The sequence below is a fragment of the Panthera onca genome, chromosome B2 (assembly GCF_046562875.1).
Source record: "Panthera onca isolate mPanOnc1 chromosome B2, mPanOnc1 haplotype 2, whole genome shotgun sequence".
Lineage (NCBI taxonomy): Eukaryota > Metazoa > Chordata > Mammalia > Carnivora > Felidae > Panthera > Panthera onca.
Window position 1 is genome coordinate 104,228,989 of NC_138343.1, and position 19,896 is coordinate 104,248,884.

The 19,896-nt window shown below is 38.0% G+C and overlaps 1 protein-coding gene across 2 annotated transcripts in view; it reads left to right on the forward strand.

Annotated features, from left to right (window-relative positions):
* NT5DC1 (5'-nucleotidase domain containing 1) overlaps positions 1–19,896 on the forward strand; it is a 138,999-nt gene that overhangs the window by 117,024 nt on the left and 2,079 nt on the right. For both annotated transcript variants that reach the window (XM_078447238.2, XM_078447239.2), the window contains exons 9-11: positions 6,780–6,898; positions 7,992–8,144; positions 17,263–17,431. In XM_078447238.2, coding sequence (XP_078303364.1) covers positions 6,780–6,898; positions 7,992–8,144; positions 17,263–17,431 — 441 coding nt within the window. The remainder of the gene's footprint in view (positions 1–6,779; positions 6,899–7,991; positions 8,145–17,262; positions 17,432–19,896) is intronic.

The following is a 19,896-nucleotide window of genomic DNA, read 5'->3' on the forward strand; positions in this document are numbered from 1 at the left end:
TAAATAAATTTTTAAAAAAAGATTCTCTAATTCATGATGCTGTATTGTAGTGTTTGTTTTGCTGCTGATTCTGAGTCTTTGCCTACCTGTAACTACTTTGTTTCCACTGCTGGTTTCCCCTCATCTTTCTCTCTCTCTCTCTTAACAAAATATTTTATTACAGTAAGATATTCATTGTGCTCAAAATCAATACAAAGTAAGTTATTAAAATTATCTTCTTACAAATGAAACTATGGGGCACCTGGGTGGCTCAATCGGTTAAGCATCTGACTTCGGCTCAGGTCATGATCTCACCATTCGTGAGTTCGAGTCCCGCGTCGTGCTCTGTGCTGACAGCTCAAAGCCTGGAGCCAGCTTCAGATTCTGTGTCTCCCTCTCTCTCTGCCGCTCCCCCCGCTCACACTCTGTCTCTCTCTCACAAGTAAATAAGCATTAAAAGAAATTTTTTTAAACAAATGAAACTATGTAGTTAATAATAGCTATAAGTAAACAGCAACACAAATGTAGCCTCTAAATCAGTATGTAATCTTCTAAAGATTGCTAACAATAGTAAAGGAAAAATTTGTTGACCATCGTTGTTGAATTCACTGATTTCCATTAAACAAAAAAAGTCTTCCATATGTTTAAGACAAATAAATTTATTCCTTTGAAGAGTAACCAGAGAAAAGTCTGATTCAGTCCTGTATATGCAGTTCAGTGAACTTTTTGGTTAAATGGCATATTTTCCAAGCTTCACACCTATTTCTCAAACGGAGTTTTCCTTAATGTTAATGTCGAAGCATTCTACATTTCATATAATAAAGTGTCTACATGAGTTTTTAGTCAGTTTGGAACTAATATCCATGGTATCACATTCTCTTTAAAGGTTAATGTTTGGCAGCATTCTATCTTAGCCTTCCTTTCTTCTCCTGCTGTCTTCAGCTACCACTCTGACGGTTTCAGCTAGTACCTATATATGAGTGACTCCCAATTCCTTATCTCTAGACCTCACTTTTCCCCTGACTTACAGAGGCATATTTCTATCTGCCTTCTAAATTCTCCACACCCTACAGCCCTAGCATTGCAGGAAACTTGGGATGTGCTTATAATAACTCATTAATTCCCCCCCCCCCCCAATCTTGGCATGCTCCTCTTCCCATATTCTGTAATTCCATTATAACTTTTCCAACAGATCTTACCCAAACCAGGAAAATCAGTCATCTTGTGTTACTCTCTCCCCTTCACATCACACCTGCCTTCAATTTTCTCAGATTGGTCACCTACCATATTCCTGCCACTGCCCTTATCATCCCTTGTATGAACTGATACATTCACATCACTACTGGGTATGACGGTACTTAATAACTGATGTCCCGCCCCCATCAGCCTTGTAACCCTCAAACCACCCATCCTCCATATGGCTGTTAATGTTATCGTATCATGCAAGTCATGTCAGCCTGTTCTGGTAACCTCCAGTGTCATGTAAATCAAATCACTGCTCCAAATGGTTAAAAGTAGAAGTAAAATAAGGCAAAGGACGCATCTGGGATGGAAGGCGCTGGGTGAGCGTGTCCTTGCAGCTGTCGCACAGGCCTGACGTCATCCATTGTCATGGGGACAAGAAAGGGGGAGAGTTGCGTCCGAGTAGGCGGGGGCTGAGTGCCTCCTTCTAGGCAAAATATGCAGCATCCTGCCCCATCGCTGTGATTCGGCTTTTTGCCAGTGCAAAAGCCTGGGGAGGGAGGGGGTGGAGAGGTGGAGAGGAGAGGAGTCCATCTTGCAAGATTGTAACTTCATTGAGGAGAGTGACGATATCTTTTTCACTGCTGTGTCCCCTGTGCTGTCAGCTACCCATCTTCCTGCCCTCAGTTTGAAAACCGTGATTCCCAACTTGCTATCTTTGGTTTCTTGGCCTCAGCTGTCACCAGTACACTCTGAAATCTTTCCCTGAGACTTCCCTGGAGCCTCATACCACATTTCTTCCTGCTCACAGCTCTGAAATGAGACTTGATATTCTCCTTCCTCCTAGAAAGTGCAACCGTACACGCTGGCCCCTTTATAATCTTTATCTTCATTACTTGACTATCTAGTGAATTGCCCCCCAGCTATAAACCTCCAGTGTCTCCGCCCTTTCACATCCAGCATGTTGTACATCAAGTCCTGTTTAAACTACCTCCTCTCTGCTCTCTGTTTCCTTCCCATTAGGCCTTCATTACTCTCTTCCCTGTGAGTCTCTTACCTCATGCTCCTGCCCTTACTTTATATCTCTCCTTTCTTCCATCTCTTGCCTGTTGCCCTCAAATACTTGGCACATATTTTCATTTAAATATAAATTTTAAATATATTTTAATAACTTTAAACATATGTTATATGAGTCACTTATTACTTACTGTCAGGCATACAGTATAGTTAATCACATACACACAGAATCTCATTGGCTCCCCACCCCATGAAGCATCTAAGGCGATTCTGAATCTGGTTGCTAAGTTACCTTTTCATCTGCACTCTGATCCCTCCAGATGCCCATTAGTCTGGCCTTGCCAGAATGAATGCCTTCTGTTCTTCTATCAGGTTTTCAATCCTGCTGTTCTCTCCACATCAGTGTTTCCCAGATTTTAATGCACACTCACACCACCTAGGGATCTTGTTAGAATGGAGATTCTGTTTCAGTAAGTCTGTGTAGAACCTTAGATTCTGCATTCTAAATTTTTTGTAACGTTTATTTATTTTTGAGAAGAGAGAGATAGAGCGTGAGTGGGGGAGGAGAGAGAAAGAGGGAGACACAGAATCTGAAACAGGCTCCAGGCTCTGAGCTGTCAGCACAGAACCCGACGCGGGGCTCGAACTCACATACTGAGATCATGACCTGAGCCGAAGTCGGACACTCAACCGACTGAGCCACCCAGGTGCCCCTAGATTCTGCATTCTAAACAAATTTTCTGGTAAAGCAGATACTACTGGTCAGATCACCAATGACAGATTTTAGTAACCCTAAGAGAGAAGTTCTTAGAGCCGTTAATTGAAGATTGTTATTCTGAAAAGAAACAAACTTCCCATCATATTAGGTATGGAAATGAGCTAGATAGTTAAAGAATAAACTAAAGGAAAAGACTTTTAAAGAATTAACTGCTACTAGTTATTAAAGAATTATGAATATTAAAGAATTATGAATTATAACCCCAAACCAAAGTAGATAAAGGTTTTGCTTTCTATTCTATTAAATTTGCTCCTACTCACTGGTAAGGTATTTATTTCTCTTAAGATGTAATTTTCCTTTTATGGCTCCCAACACAGACAAGCATTTTAGCAGATATTTTCATTAAAAAGTGTCTTTTTAAGGGAGGCACCTGTCTGGCTCAATTGGTAGAGCATGTGACTCTTGATCTCGAGGTCATGAGTTCAAGCCCTACATTGGGCCTAGAGCTTACTTGAAAAAATAAATTTTAAAATACAGCATTTTCAATATTAAGCCAATATAAAAATTATTACAACATATTTGGGGCACTTGGCTAAGAGGAGCATGACTCTGATCCCGGGAGTCATGAATTCAAGCCCCACATTGCATGTGGATATCACTAAAAAAAAAGCTTACTTTTTAAATGTCTTATTGCCCATGCCAAAGAATAAATGGAGAAATTGTGTATAAAAAAAATGCACAATTGGGAAAAAAAAATTTCTAACTCAAAATTGAAGAAGGGATATGTAAGAGAAAATATTAAATGTCCAGTCAAGTCCACATTATATAGAAAGGAGTTCAGGAAATCAAAAGAATTAGAGATATATTTTTAATTATAAATCATTGCTAAGTAAACCTCTACCAAGTCAGAGATTGCTACCAGAATATTAGCATCCTGAGGACAGGGACTTGGGCCATCTAGTTCATTGCTATATACCTCGTACCTAAAGTGTTCTGTAAAAGATAGTTGAAATAAAGAGCAAAAGAAAAAAAAGAAAATGAGTTTTTTCCATCTCAGAGTCTATTTGATCCCACCAAGCTGTGAGGATTCTCTCATGTTTGTAACTTTTTCCTCATAACAACAAAAGATTGGCAACATCTCACATAGCTACCAATAGATGACTATTAAATAAATTATGGAACATGCATCTATTTTAAAAACTAGGTACATAACAATGTAGTATCTAGAGGAGTTTTTTTAAAAAATTAAATTGCAGAAGAATGTGCTAATACTTCTGTTTAAATGGGAGGGTTCGTGGGTATTGTATTAATTGCCAAGGCTGCTATAACAATATACTGCTGACTGAGTGGCTTAAACAACACAAGTGTATCTTCTCTCAGTTCTGGGGGCTAGAAGTCTGAGGTCAAGGTGTCAGCAGGATTGGTTTCTTCTGAGGCCTCTCTTCTTAGGAGGGGCATCTTTTTCCAATAACATATAGTCTTCCTTCTGTGTCATAATCTCCTAATTCTCTGTGCCTCAATCTCTAGTGAGGACAATAACCGTATTATATTAGACTCACCTTAATGACTGAATTTTAACTTAATCACTTCCAACGCCTTGTCTTCAAATACGGTCACATTCTGAGATGTTGGTGGTTAGGGCTTCAACATATGAATTTGAGGGGAACACAGTTCAGCTCATAACAAGTATGTACACATGCCGACTCTTCAAAATGTATGTTTGCAATATGCGCAGTTTATTGTATATCACTCATACCTCAATAAATGTGTTTTTAAAAGGGAGAGAAAAAGAATATATGTTACCTTTTGTAGAAGAGGTGAGTGCATAGCAGATAGAGTTCAAAAATGGGACTTTTAATATATGTAAGTGTATTACTGACGAAAATCACATAAATACATACTGTTTAAACATTAAGATAGTAACTCCAAGCACACTGGGAGTTGGGGGGAACAGGTGTGAGCTGCCACATGAACCACATTCAGGCAGCTGTGGGCTGAGGTGAGTGGTCAGGCACAGGTACACAAAACTTCTCACAAAACTCTTGCTCTCTATAGCAAGGTTTTCTGACCTAAGTTATGGAACTTATCTTTGTTCAGGATTGTTAGCCATAGCTTTGACTGTATCATTTCCCCATATTCATTTTGGGACTCTTTTACTGACTAAAATTTTGCTACTTTGTGGGGCGCCTGGGTGGCTCAGTCAGTTAAGCGTCTGACTTCGGCTCAGGTCATGATCTCGCGGTTTGTGAGTTCAAACCCCGTGTCGGGCTCTGTGCTGTCAGTTCGGAGCCTGGAGCCTGCTTCGGATTCTGTGTCTCTGTTTCTCTCTGCCCCTCCGCCACTCATGCTCTGTCTCTCTCTGTCTCAGAAATAAATAAACATTAAAAAGAAATTTAAAAAAATCCATTAGTCATTAAGTTAAAAGATTTGAGGAATAATTTGGACATCTTACGATACTCAGGTAGAAAAAATTGTTCTGAATATATATTTTCATAGGAAGATTTCTTAAATTAATGCATTTTGCCCAGTTCTTAAGAATGTTTTAAATTGAAACCATGGCATAATTGAATTTTATGAAAATAATACTGGTTTACATTTTTCATAATATAGAACTGTTTCCTGAGTCAATATGAGGGAGATTGTATAAACAATACTTTACAAAATGAGGTTCAAAATGCAATCTAAAGTCCACCTTTTTTTAATTCATTGCTGACCTGTTCTTAATATAATGGAGGACAGTAGGGGCGCCTGGTGGCTCAGTCAGTTAAGCGTCCGACTTTGGCTCAGGTCATGATCTCACGGTTTGTGGGTTCGAGCCCCGCGTCTGGCTCTGTGCTGACAGCTCAGAGCCTGGAGTTTTCTTTGGATTCTGTGTCTCCTTGTCTCTCTGCCCCTCCCCACCTCACACTGTCTCTCTCTCTCTCTCTCTCTCTCTCAAAAATAATAATAATTAAAAAAAAAGAAGACATAGCAATCCATATGGATATTACAGAAGATGACAGATAAAAATTTCTCTTGTGCTACAGTTGTTTCTTGTTTGTGGCACTTCCATGAGCCATATCCAGGTCCAGGAATCCAAATTTAGAGATGGTTTATGGGTCTGTCTTCTAGCCTCCATTTGAAGTCCTAATGTAAACTGTGGAGTTTGGTTAATAATAAATCAGCTATCAGCTTTGAGACCTTGAACAAAATAACTTCTCTGAGATTTCTGCTCAGTTAAGAGGGTTGTTATGAGGAATAAAAATACATACCTCTCCCATTATCAGTATTCTCCCCGCCGCCCCCCCCCCCACGAGAGTAGTACATTTGTTTCAGTTGATGAACCTACCTTGACACATCATTATCACCAATAATGGGGGGAGGCTATGCGTGTGCAGAGGCGGTGGGGTATATCAGAAATCTCTGTACCTCTCAGTTTTGCTGTGAACCCAAAACTGCTCTAAAAAATAAATTATTTTAAAAACATTTTTTAAATTATTTTTTAATATGAAATTTATTGTCAAATTGGTTTCCATACAACACCCAGTGCTCATCCCAACAGGTGCCCTCCTCAATGCCCATCACCCACTTTCCCCTCTCCACGCCCCCCATCAACCCTCAGTTTATTCTCAGTCTTTAAGAGTCTCTTATGGTAAAAACATATTATTATATGTACATGAAAAAACATATATCTATACATAGAGATAAAGACATCCATGGAGGGCTTGTAATGCATAGGTGCTCACTGAATGCTAGCTCCCGTTCCCACATGGTTCCTTCTTATACATGTCCTGCAGCCATGCTTGGTGTGGTCTGCCCATATGGGTGCTCTTACTTGATTAAAAAGTATAGGATTATTAAAAAAAAAAAAAAAAAGCATATGATTGTCAAACTCTATTTTCAGAGAATGATGAGGAGCAGGAGGCATTGCCATCTCTGGATAAACCTGGCTGGTACTCCCAAGGGAACGCTGTCCACCTTTATGAACTTCTGAAGAAAATGACCGGCAAAAGTGAACCCAAGGTATTTTCTGATTGAGATGGAGTTCTTGATGCCCACTTACAGACATAAACCATTATAAATTAAAATATAATTCTAAATGCATTCAGCTTAGTTATCTAGGGGGAAATCATGTACCTCTGCCTGTCAGTCTCTTATTTCTTCTGCTTAAACGAGCCCTTTCTTTGTTGATCTAGACTGGGTTTTCATCTCTAACGGAAAAGAGCAGAGATTCCAAGCAGGGAGCCACAGTTCTAGGGGATACACTAGATAAGTGTATGGGGTACCTGAGGAATGATACCCTATAACAGTTCTCAAAAAAATTTTGCAGTAAGTGAAATACAGCACAGACTAGCCTAAAGACCCACTTGCTTTTGATACTCTGGTCACATTGTTGATGTTGGACATTGGTGCATTTTTTACAGCAGAACCCTTTCTTCTGAAAAACGTTTACTGGACAGATCAGTGTGTAACTGAGATCTGCTCCATTGGCTCCCACTTTGCCATAAGCCCCTGGGAATTCTTGAGGGGTTTAGTAGACAGAGCATCCTGACTTGAAGGTTCTAGTTCATTTTCCCTTACTCTCATTTCTCATGTGTAAATTGAGGGTTATGGATTAGATCAGTGGGGCAATGCCTCAGAATACCTGGGGAGCCTCCCAGAGTCCACCCGCCCCAACCCCCTGTCCAAGATTCTGTTTCGGCAGGTTTGGGTGGGTACCAGAAACTCCTGGGCAAGGGCTGTGATGTGTGCTCCTGTTAATCTAACCCACTGTAACAAGAACAGGTCATCTGTAATATGTCATCAGTTCTTCAATCCTGAGGGCAGGTTCATCTGCACACATATGGACTCTGACTTCTTCAGAAAATTGCATAAAATCAGTTAGCCTCTGCCTTTCTTCTACCTGCAAATGTATCGTGTAACTTCTTACAACAGACTGGTGTCCTGCAAACCAAATGCGGCCAGTTTACAGTCACCTGTGACGTTACTCAAGGATGTTTATGTAACGTTTGTCTTACTCTGATACCTGTTGACGAATTTTTTTCTGCTTCCATGAAGTGAACACTTTCTTGCACAGTTCTCATCCCTCAAATGGAATTTGCTGTCTGACTTACAGGTCGTTTACTTTGGTGACAGCATGCATTCAGACATTTTCCCAGCCCGTCATTATAGTAACTGGGAGACAGTTCTCATTCTGGAAGAGCTCAGAGGGGACAGAGACGGGAAGCCTGAAGAATCAGAGCCTCTAGAGAAGAAAGGAAAATATGAGGTAAGGATTCCCTTCAGCTCTCTCCTGGAAAGAAAAACCTTTATGTCGATGTATCTTAGAAAGAGCTTGTTTGTGCCAAGAGTGATGAAATCTGTTGGCATTTATGGTGATCTTCTTGCCATCTCAGCTCTATTGTTTATTTTGTTGATAATTTTTAAATGATGCCAAGATGACCCTGACCATCTGTCTTCCTGGCCGTCTGCTCTCATCCAATGCTGTGACACCCTGGGTGATTTTGGCTGATGCTGAGATGGCTAGATCCAGACTCACTGTAGTCATACCCTATGTCTCTTCTGCTTGGTCATGAAAGTTCTTCTGCGCTTTCTTCATGAGTTTACGTTAATGAAACTGGTAACTCCTTTAGACTTATTCCTGAGCTGCCGAGAATAAACTTAGGTGAAGACTGGAGGTAAAGAAAAGTAAAATATGTCTAGAAAAGTAAAATAAATCTAGAAAGGGAAAATAGTATAAAAAAGCAAAAAGGGGATACCTGGGTGGCTAAGTCGGTTAAGCATCCGAGGCCTGCTTCAGGCTCTGTGCTGACAGCTTAGAGCCTGGAGCCTGCTTCAGATCCTGTGTCTCCTCTCTCTCTGCTCCTCTCCTGCTTACACTCTGACTCTCTCTCTCTCTCTCTCTCTCTCTCTCTCTCTCTCTCTTTCTCTCTCAAAAATAAATAAAAAAACATTAGTAAAAAACATTAATAGGGGCACTTGGGTGGCTCAGTCAGTTGAGCATCTGACTTGGGCTCAGGTCATGATCTTGCAGTTTGTGAGTTCAAGCCCATCGTGGGGCTCTGTGCTGACAGCTCAGAGCCTGGAGCCTGCTTCAGATTCTGTGTTTTCCTCTCTCTGCCCCTCCCCCACTCATGCTCTGTCTCTGTCTCTTTCTTAAAGATAAACATTTTAAAAATTTTTAATGTTTTTAAATGTCATGTTTTTATGAGGTTTCCATTGAGTGCCATTTAATCTTCAACATGACGTTGGAAGTTTTTTGGGCTGAGTTAAGAAGAGCTTTAAAGCAATCTTGCAGGAGGTGTAGGCCTTCTATCCTGAGTGACTTTGGAGGTTTTCACTAAAGAGAAATTAGGAGCTTTGGTTTCTTCAGAATGATTTGAGAATGCAGGTACTATGTTAAGAAAATGAAGAATCCATGGGAAAGTTTCCTCCAGCATTACAATAAACAGTAGCCCAATCTTTCCCCCACAGACCCCTTTCTTCTTGTTAATTAGTTACAAACACACCATAAACAAAGAGCTCATAATTGGCTTTTAGACAGGAAATAGTGAGTTTTATTTGAAGATTTGAAGGTTTTTTTGAAAATTTTACTTCATAAGACAAAATTGAAATAATGTTCCTTTCCTATCAAACTCTACCTCCCCAACCGACCCTGCCCCACTGAACATAGACAAGGAAGCAAGGAATGGGAAGGTTTGGCCTAGTGACGGGGTGAGGATAAAGCCCTCAGAAGGTTTCAGAGTTATCCCTGAACTCTTTTTCCATCTCATGCTATTGAGGTTCCAGGAAAAGGGAGTTGTGGAAGATAGATTCCCTGTCCTGTTGGGGGCTGAGGCAGGTGTTTTGGTGCGGGATTCCCAGTTGTGGCCCAAAGCATTTTGTTGAAAACTCCCAAGTATCCTCGTACTCCTTGACTCCAAAGTTTTTCTGGTCATGCTGACACCACCAGTTTTGAGGCCGTATTTGTATTGACGGGCCCATTCTTAGTAGAGGTTTCAGGCCAACTTAGGAGTTTTATCTACTCTAAGGAAAATCCTCTTATCATACATCTTTCTGCTTGTATTTAAAGGCAGATTTAAATTTTAATTTAAACACAATTATGTGGGTTTTTAAAAATTGTCTTGTAACACAAATCTAGGAGCTTCTAAAAGACTTCTAAAAACTTCTAAAAGACTGCTTTCATATTTAAGTTCACCTGTATTCCTATTCACAGCACACTTCTTTCATCAGCACATCAAAGCCTGGTGTAAGCACAGCATGTCATGAGAATTCAGTTGCTTTCCTGCTTCCCTGTGAAGGAAACAAGAATATAGATACCCTCAATTGTTACAGGAGGAGGAAATCATCCATTAAGCATCACATGAGGGTTCATCTGTTGATTTTGTGATTATTAAGAAAAATGTAGTTTCATTTTCCTAATCAGATGTCAAACACAACATATGTAACACGTAGTCTTTTATTAAGTACAAAGCCTGAATGCAAAAGGATTTAGTTTCTTATTTCTAGTTAACTTTATTCAGCGTAAGTAAACTTTTCACAGTATAATTTAAAAACAAATCAACAAGATCACTCAGGATTGATGCACTCACTGAACCAAAACATTAACATTTACTATATTCTGTGGAGATTAGCATTTTGTTTCACTTAGGCTTGAATTCAGTTTCTTAGATATTTACAGTAATTTCTACCCTAGATAAAACCATCTGGAATGTGAAGATTTTACTTCCCTTCATTTGTGACAACAAGCTCAAGATAAGGACAGAGAACATCTCAAATGGCACTTCAAAGGCTTAGATAAGCAAGGCTTTTTCAAAGGTGCTTTTTTTTTTTTTTAATGTTTGTTTATTTTAGAGAGAGAGAGCATGCGAGCCTACATGATCAGGGGAGGGTCAGAGAGAGAGGGAGACACTGTGAGATCATGACCTGAGCTGAAGTCAGAGACTCAACTGACTGAGCCCTATAAAAAACTTTTTCTAGAATCTTATTGCATCTGTTGATTTTCTAGTGCACTATATTGGAGCATGGCAGATAAGGAAAAATGGCCCATTTTAATGATTAAAGTAAATCCAGTTAAGGAGACTAGGGGAAAATAATTTGTTTTTGTTCATCTTTGTTTCCAGAAATAAATCAAAAGTCACTTCATTAATCTTGCAATTACTTAGTCTTAATTTCATAAGATTAGCCTCCAAAGGGAGCTCTCCTCTTTAGCTTCCTGCATTACTGTTCTCATCTGTTTCTTCATTTTAATTCCAAACAAATGAAAATATATTCTTCAGCTTTTTAGAATAACATATTATGAAATTTAGGTGCCAAAACAATTCATTTTAATGATGAAAATTCTCAACAAATAAGAAGGGGCCACCCTTTTATTAGAGAAAGGCTATCCGACAAAAAAACCCAGTGAGAATATAATGTATAATGGAAAACTTTAATGGGGAAAAAAAGCCATACTTAATGGAGACACATGCTCTTTAAGGTTCTGAGCTAGACAAAGGATATCTGTTATTAATTATATTGTGTAACAGAGCTGGCCAAAACCACAAGAAGAGAAAAAAAAATACAAATTAGGATTAGAAGACACCAAATTGTGATTATTTCAGAGTTATATGGTCATTAGCATAGAAGACCATAGGGAATCAACAAACTATTATAACTATGAATAGAGTTGTCAAAATGCTGGATCCAAATCAGCATTCAAAAATCAATAGCTTTTCTATGTACCCTCAGTAACCACTTAACAAAGTATAATGAGAAATCATTTAAAAAGCAATGAAAATGAATCACTATGTAGGAATTAACTTAATACATCCCATAAGACTTAACAGAGAAATTTTTAAGTCTTTAGTAAGGATTCTGGATTCCTTTAGTAAGGAATCAAAAGTACAGATTTCTAGTTATAAAATAAATAAGTCTTGGGGACTTAATGTACAGTGTGGTAACTATAGTTAATAATATTGTATTGCATATTTGAAAGTTGCTATGATAGTAGATTTTTAAAGTTCTAATCACACACAAAAAAATCTTTGTAACGATTAGACTTACTGTGATCAATTTGTAATGTACACAAATATGGAATTATTATGTTCTGCATCTAAAACTAATGTAATGTTACATGTCAGTTATACCTCAATTTAAAACAAGATTCTAAATACAGATGAACAAATGGGAGAGATATACCATTTTAAGATTATATTGACCTATTTTCCTTTATTTATAGTCAATGTAATGTTACGCAAAATCCCAGGAGGATTTTGAGTGGCCCTTCACAAACTGATTCTGCATTTAGGCAGAAAACTGAAAACCCACAATTAGCTAAGACAATTTCATTAAAAAAGGATAATAGAGGGAAGGAATTTCATCCTATCAGATACTAACCATGTTTGGAAGCTACAGTAATTTTTTAGTATAGTACTAATAACAAACTAAAAAGGTCAGTGAACAGAGAAAGAAGAACCCAGACAAAGGCCCTCTATCACAAGTTACTATGTAAATGTGATATATGTTAGAGGATTATCAATCAGCAGGAAAAGATAGATGGTTCACTAAGTAGCACTGAATAAGTAGACTCAATATATGGAGAAAAATGAGTCCCTTTTCCCCCGATGTAAATTCCGAATGGATTATAGATCTGAAAATAAGAAATAGATTTGTAAAATTAATTGAAGAAAATTTATGAAAATATTTTTGTGGCCTCAGAGTGGGGAAGAATTTCTCAAGTTAGAATCCAGATGGTGGTGATGGACAAAGATGAACAAAGATGAAGCCAGGGTGTCCAGCTGGCTCAGTCAGTAGTGCATGCAACTCTTGATCATGGGATTATAAATTCAAGTCCCATCTTGGGTGTAGAGATTACTTTAAAAAAAAAAAAAAATCCAGAGAGGCAACAATAAGTAGAAAAAATGACAACTTTGTATCAATATTGAATATTTTTGTTCTGGGCACCTGGGTGGCTTAGTTGGCTGAACATCTGACTCTTGATTTTGGCTCAGGTCATGATTTCACAGTTAGTGGGATTGAGCCCCATGTTGGGCTCTGTGCTGACAATGCAGAGCCTGCTTGGGATCCTCACTCTCCCTCTCTCTTTGCCCCTCCCCCACTCTCTTTCTCTCAAAATACATAAATAAACTTTTAAAAAATTAATAAGTACTTTTGTTCAAGACCCCTGGAATAGTGTTAACCAGTGAGCAAAAGATAGGGAAAAGGGTCTCACAGCATCCATTTAGGTGGGAATTTATGAAATTGCCCTTTTATGTATGTCAAAAATAGGTGAATATCAGCACTTTCCTGTGGTTGAACCTGATAAAACCAACAGTGAATTCAGATCTAGTCAAGTAGGAAATTGGTATCCAGCAGCTGACTGCAGGGGAAAGCTTACATAGGAGGAGATACCTATTCTCCCTCGTAATCCATGAAGCACACATTAAAACAATGGTGATATTGATACCACCTGAAAACATTCAAATTGATAAAATTGAGTCTGCATTTTTAAACTGATTTACTAATAAAATAGTCTGAACTACACTTCTATGAGTTAGATTAAGAAAACATAAAGCGGGACCAGTATTGTTCACTAAAGCTTCACTTCATTACATTTGACAATTCTGTACTAGAATGAAAATAAATTTTAATCTTGTTTTAGTAAACAGTTATTTGGCGTTTCAGTCGTAAACACTGTTTTATTAAGAATTATGCCTGGATAGGGGGGAACCTCAGCGGCTCAGCCAGTTAAGCATCCACTCCTGATTTCGGTTCAGGCCATGATTCCAGGGTTGTGAGATTGAGCCCTGCTTGGGATTTGCTCTCCCTCTCTGCCCCTCTCCCACTCATGTGTGCACAAGTGCACATGCGCTTTCTCTCTCTTAAATTAAAAAAAAAGAAAGAAAGAAAAAGAATCATGCCTGGAATATAACCACTACCCTTTAGAAATTCTCAAAACGAAGAGTATATATCTGTGGTAGGACCTAGGAGTACATCTAAGAGACCTACTTATCTCTCAGTACTCCCATCGGGTAACTAAAAAATGAAAGATATTTGTTAGAAAGAACTGATAATTTGAAACTTTGTATCAGTTTATTGGCTTTATGTTCCAGATACATTGAAAACAATGAATAATAATTGTGTCCTCATTCTCTTCTAAAAAAACCTTCCCCCCAAAATAAATACCAAATAAGAAAATTAGACCAAGTTGTTTTTTAACTATTTACAAGACAAAATAATAATAAAAGTAGGGAGTTAATCATGGAGAAAAAAATTTACCCTTCTAGATTGCTGTGTTTGGGTTAGTTTTTAGATTAAAACCAACAGACTATTTTTTTAAGCCAATTCTCACTTAAGATGAATGATATTTCATAGTAAAGAAATATCATTCCTTTTCCATAAATGTGGTATACCTAAAGCCTATTTGCCATGTAATGCAAATGTTATTTAATCTTGGCGATTTGAGTATTTTTGAGTTTTATGTATAGTGATAGTAAATATTTGAATATCACTGCTTTGAAAAAAATTTCCCTTTTAGTCTCATAAAAGATACAATGAGTTTGGAGTTACATTCTTTCAAATTCCTTTCTATGAGATACGTTAAGCTGGTTAGGTTCCCCTCCCCGCCCCCCCGCCCGCCCCAAGGGGCTCTTTTGCAGTTAGTCTTGTCAATAAAAATAAGTTATGAGTTAGAGGAAACTGCTTATATTCATGACTTTTTGTCCTTCTTTAAAACTTCTTACTTTTCCATTGTGATCAGTGACCTGACATGATTATTCATACACTGTTTTTCATTTTCGAGACTATAAATGAATCATTTCTAATTCATGGAAGTATGGAGAGGGAAATCCAATGTAACTTAGTTTACATATGTATAACACTCTTGCCTATATAGGTACATCCTTAATTAAATCACCTCACTGTAATTGGTAGTTCTGTGTATGTGTTTACATATACTACACGTACTTCAGAGCAGTACTCAAAATTTTTATCACAAGTGTCAAACATAAGAGCTTATTGGATTAGCTCTTAATAAGATCTTAGTAAGATCACTCATTATTAAAGTCTAACACCATTCTCTTGTTCAGCACATACATACACTGAGTTTTTAATTTACACAAGCCTCTTTGTTAAGAATATCCAGAAACTTGTGGTTGAGTTACACACAGTTCCTTTTTACAGAGTGTATTACAGTCCAAGGATAGAGGAGAAGGGAAGCTTGAGTATGCAAATAAAACATAACTGTCTGGAGGGAATACAAGTTATAAAAGAGTTTCAGACAACGAAGGATGCATACTTCATTGAGGAAGATTACAGAAAACTTCATAAAGAATGTAGAATTTGAGGTAGACATTAAAGCATCAGTATATTTTCAACTGATGGAAATAGTAACATATTCTTGGCTCAGGAAATAATGAGTGAATGTATGGCAATTGTACAGGCTACAATGCACGGTCTTGTCCATAAAATAGCAAATTGTGTAGATGTGTCAGCCAGAGAAACAGTTTTGAAGGTGGAGGCTAACAGGATTGAAGCTTTCATGTAGCTGTGTAAGGGCGGACTTGGGTGGTGGGACAGGTGATAAGCCTGGTGCTTCTGGAAGGGGTTGGGACTCAAAACATAGCTACTTTTCAAACACAGGCAACTGGAAATAATGGATTTTATCCATATAAAAATGGAAGTCAAGAGAAAGAGCTGGTTTTGTGAGGAGAAAGATATGACTGATTTCATGTTATATCTTATTTCCTTGAAGTATCTGGAGATCAAACTGGCTTGGGAGATAGGTCGGGACTAGTGAAGAAAATTGGGATATAGATAAATGTCCAAGGGAGACTAGAGAAAGGAGAGGAGGCTAGAAACTTGATGAGAACACTTACCAGTAAAGGATGATACCTACAAGATATAAAGCTCAAACAAAAATAGGAGTGCTCCTTGTTGATATGTTCAAGAATGGAATGATTCTTTTGATTAGTTGTATATATATGTGTGTGTGTGTGTATATATATTTGTGTATATTATATATATATAATATTAATATATATTGTGTATATATATATACATTTTTTTTCCTGGCTTATACACAACAAACATTTATTTCTCATAGTTCTGGAGGTTGTTAAGCTCAAGATGATGGTGGTAGCCAACTTGGTATCTGGTGAAGATCTACTTCCTCATAGACCATCATCTTTTCACTGTACCCTCACATGCCAGAAGAGGGAAGATAGCTTGTTTTGTAAGAGCTTTAATCACATTCATGAGGGCTCCACCCTCATGAGCTAAGCAACCTCCCAAAGGCCTCACCTCCTAATACCATCACCTTGGGGGTTAAGACTTCAACATCTGAATTTTGGGGAGGCACAGACATTTAGACCATAACAGCACCAATATTACATTAAGCCAGAAAGGGTAGATAAATCTGTTTTCCTGTTTTCATAGGAATAGGGAACAGCCTACATTTTACCACTCTGTGTTTGCAGAACCATTATCTACATACAGTATACGTGATGCGAATCATCTCTTTTCAGATTCATTATTTTGGAAAAGATAGTGAACTAAATAATGAATCTTACTACTTTATGAATTGCTTAATAAACATTGGGAAATTCAAATACACCTTAAATGTATATACAGAATCAAGGATATTCATACTCTATACTGTTTTTAAATATCTTTGGTGAAATCCAAATAGGTTCTTGCTGACTGCTTTCTAAACATCATCATTTGAAAACATTCTCATCTTCATCAAATGAGTTACAGCACAAAGAATTATGAATCTAGAGGCATGATTTAAGACTCTGTGGTGTTCCAAAATGAAATTTTCATCAGAAAATGATGACAGATTTTATAATCCAGATTATATGGATACAATGGGATTTTTTACAGTTTTAATTTTATCCATAAAACACTGAGAAGCATTTTTTAAATAATCTTTTATTTAGTCTACAATCGTTACGTCCCTGCTCTGACCCAGGCACCAAGCCTTAAAGTTACACTAACACATAAGGAAGTTCCTAACCTTAGGTACTTCCTTATCTGTCAAAGGTGAAAAGTAAATAGTATGATAAATAAAGGTAGCATGACAAGTTGTATATTAGGGATAAACTAAGGAAAATGGAAGACGTAAACTAACCTGAGGGTGGGAGGTCAAGGAAAATGTCCTGGATGGCATCCAGGTCAGACCCCAAAGGATGAGAAAAAGGATTCCCAAACAAAACCAGGGGAAGATACTTGTACCAGGGGAGGCAAGAACTTCTAAGCTTGGTTTCCCTTATTAGGTAGTATACAGTCTAGTTAAAGGTAAACAACTGAAATTCCTAGAGTTTTTTATTTTGATTTACTTAATGGGGGAACAACTTATGACATTGAAAATTAATCATTTTTTTCATTGTTCTGTTCTCTTGTTTCAGGGACCAAAGGCAAAGCCTCTAAATACGTTATCTAAAAAATGGGGCTCTTTTTTTATTGATTCAGTTTCAGGACTGGAAAATACGGAAGACTCATTATTTTATACATGGTCTTGTAAGAGAATCAGTACTTACAGCACTATTGCAATTCCAAGTATTGAAGCAATAGCAGGTAAGCAGGAAAATACTTATAAAGCTTTAGCTGTTACTAGATATTAATGACTGTAAGTACTAGATTTCTTGCCTTCAAAAGAAGAAAATTTTCCCATGGTATTTATTTTTCTTGGGATACACCTAGTTATGGCAACCTAGGGAATTAGGACCTGCCTATCTCCTGGGGCCACCCATAAAAGCTGGACCTTTTTTTTTTAAGTCTGCTTGGAGTCATAGGATAAAAGGAAAAATTGCCAGGACAGGATGCTAAAGGCCAAGTAAGATGAACCTGACTTTGGGAGCCCCTTTCCCTCACTGTTGGTTAATTCTAGAGAGGGCACCAGAGAACGTGAGTGGGCCTTTCATTAGCTGAAGCTAATGAGCCTTCAGGGACAGGAAGTAGAAGGTAGGGTCTACAAGAGGAGAGGTGGGCCTGATAGACTCTCTTAATCTGCATGGAGACCCTGAATTTACCTTAAAGATAACTGAAGCTCAGGGGCACCTGGGTGGCTCAGTCGGTTAAGCGTCCGACTTCAGCCAGGTCACGATCTCGCGGTCCGTGAGTTCGAGCCCCGCGTCAGGCTCTGGACTGATGGCTCAGAGCCTGGAGCCTGCTTCCAATTCTGTGTCTCCCTCTCTCTCTGCCCCTCCCCCGTTCATGCTCTGTCTCTCTCTGTCCCAAAAATAAATAAAAAAAAAAACGTTGAAAAAAAAAAAAATTAAAAAAAAAAAAAAAAAAGATAACTGAAGCTCAGGGGCACCTGGGTGGCTCAGTCAGTTAAGCGTCCGACTTCAGCTCAGGTCACGATCTCACAGTTCGTGGGTTCAAGCCCCGCGTTGGGCTCTGTGTTGACAGCTCAGAGCCTGGAGCCTGCTTCAGATTCTGTGTCTTCCTCTCTCTCTCTGTCCCTCCCTGCTCACACTCTGTGTCTCTCTATCTCTCAATAATAAACATTAAAAAAACATTAAAAAAAAAAAAAAAAGATAACTGAAGCTCAGTGTTAGATCAGCTAAGTCCCTAAAACTGGATTGAGAATATTCTCTTTTGAGGAAGGTAACATCATTCTAGGACTCAAATTTTTTCTAAAAGCATCATTATAAGGTTCAGCACATAATGAAAAATAGCCAGCCTGACCCCTGTTAGAAGTCTGAAGATGCAAGAAGGAATATACAGCAACAAAGGGACAGATATGTGAATCAATTAAATGAACATTTACTATTGGAACAATTAAAAAAAAAAGTCCTAAGACATTTAAAGAAAGAATTTTAAAACATGCTGTCAATGGCAGTGGGACAGCTGGAATTAAAATGTTCTAACGTCCTTGTATTATATGGTAAGGCATAAGAGTATATTAGGTATTGATAACATACAAAATGTATGTGTAATCTCTAAGATAACTACCAAAGAAACTGTAATGAGATATATACTGAGCTAATTATGTAAAATAACTTAAAATCTAAAGGAAAACAAAAATAGGAAGAAAAGAGAGTATGAAAAAGAAACAATACAAATGGAGAGTATTCACTAAGATGATGAGTTTAAAGCTAAGTAATGGTATTAAGTATGGATGGCAAAATTCTCCGGTTAAAGGCCTGAATGAAATAACAAAACCAACTATGAGCTGTTCATAAAAGACATCTCTGAAATATGAGGACACAGTTTGAATATCAGAAGATGGTGACAGATAATACCGTGTTAATCATAATCAAGAGTTAGATATATTAATGTGAAACAAAGTAGACATTAAGGGAAAAATCCATTATTAACACAAAAGAGAATTACTTCATAATAGTAAATTCTGTTTTCAGAAATATATATCTGAAGTATGAGATATTCACCAGGGTCCTTCTTCTCTCTGAGGGCAGAACTTAATCCTTCCCTGTTTTCTTAAAACTGAGAAACTGCTGAAAAATCCACTCTGCTTTGCAGAGGTATATGCTTATGCTTGCTTATTAGTTTCCTTGAGTTGCCCTCAGAATTTGCCAATGGGCCTGAGGAGCAAACCAGTAGACTCCAGTTCTCCAGCCATTCCTTCACAGCAGATTCCTAGCCCCCCGGTTTCCATTCCTTCACAGTATATTCCTAGCCCCTCGGTTTCTGACTGCAGCCCTTCAAGACTGCCAAAAGCTCTACGAGTTTTTCTGCTGCTAGCAACTGCACTTGCCCCCAGCAGGAATTCAGGGACCTAAAGGAAAAAAGCTGTGGCTGAATGTCAGCTAACTCTCTGCTTGTTACACCTTCCCAGGAAATGGGTCCTCAGGTCTTAGTTGACTGTCCAGTTTATATGGATGTTTATATTCTATCCATCTTTCCTAGTTGTCCTACCTCTAGTTTAAAAGTGAAGTCTGCTTCAGTTTTTTGTTTGTTTGTTTGTTTGTTTGTTTGTTTTTGAACCTTAGCTTCTTCTTTTTTAAATTGGGGATAATACCAGGCTGCATTTCTTCCCTCACAGGATAGACGTGAGAAACAGTAAAGCAAGATGT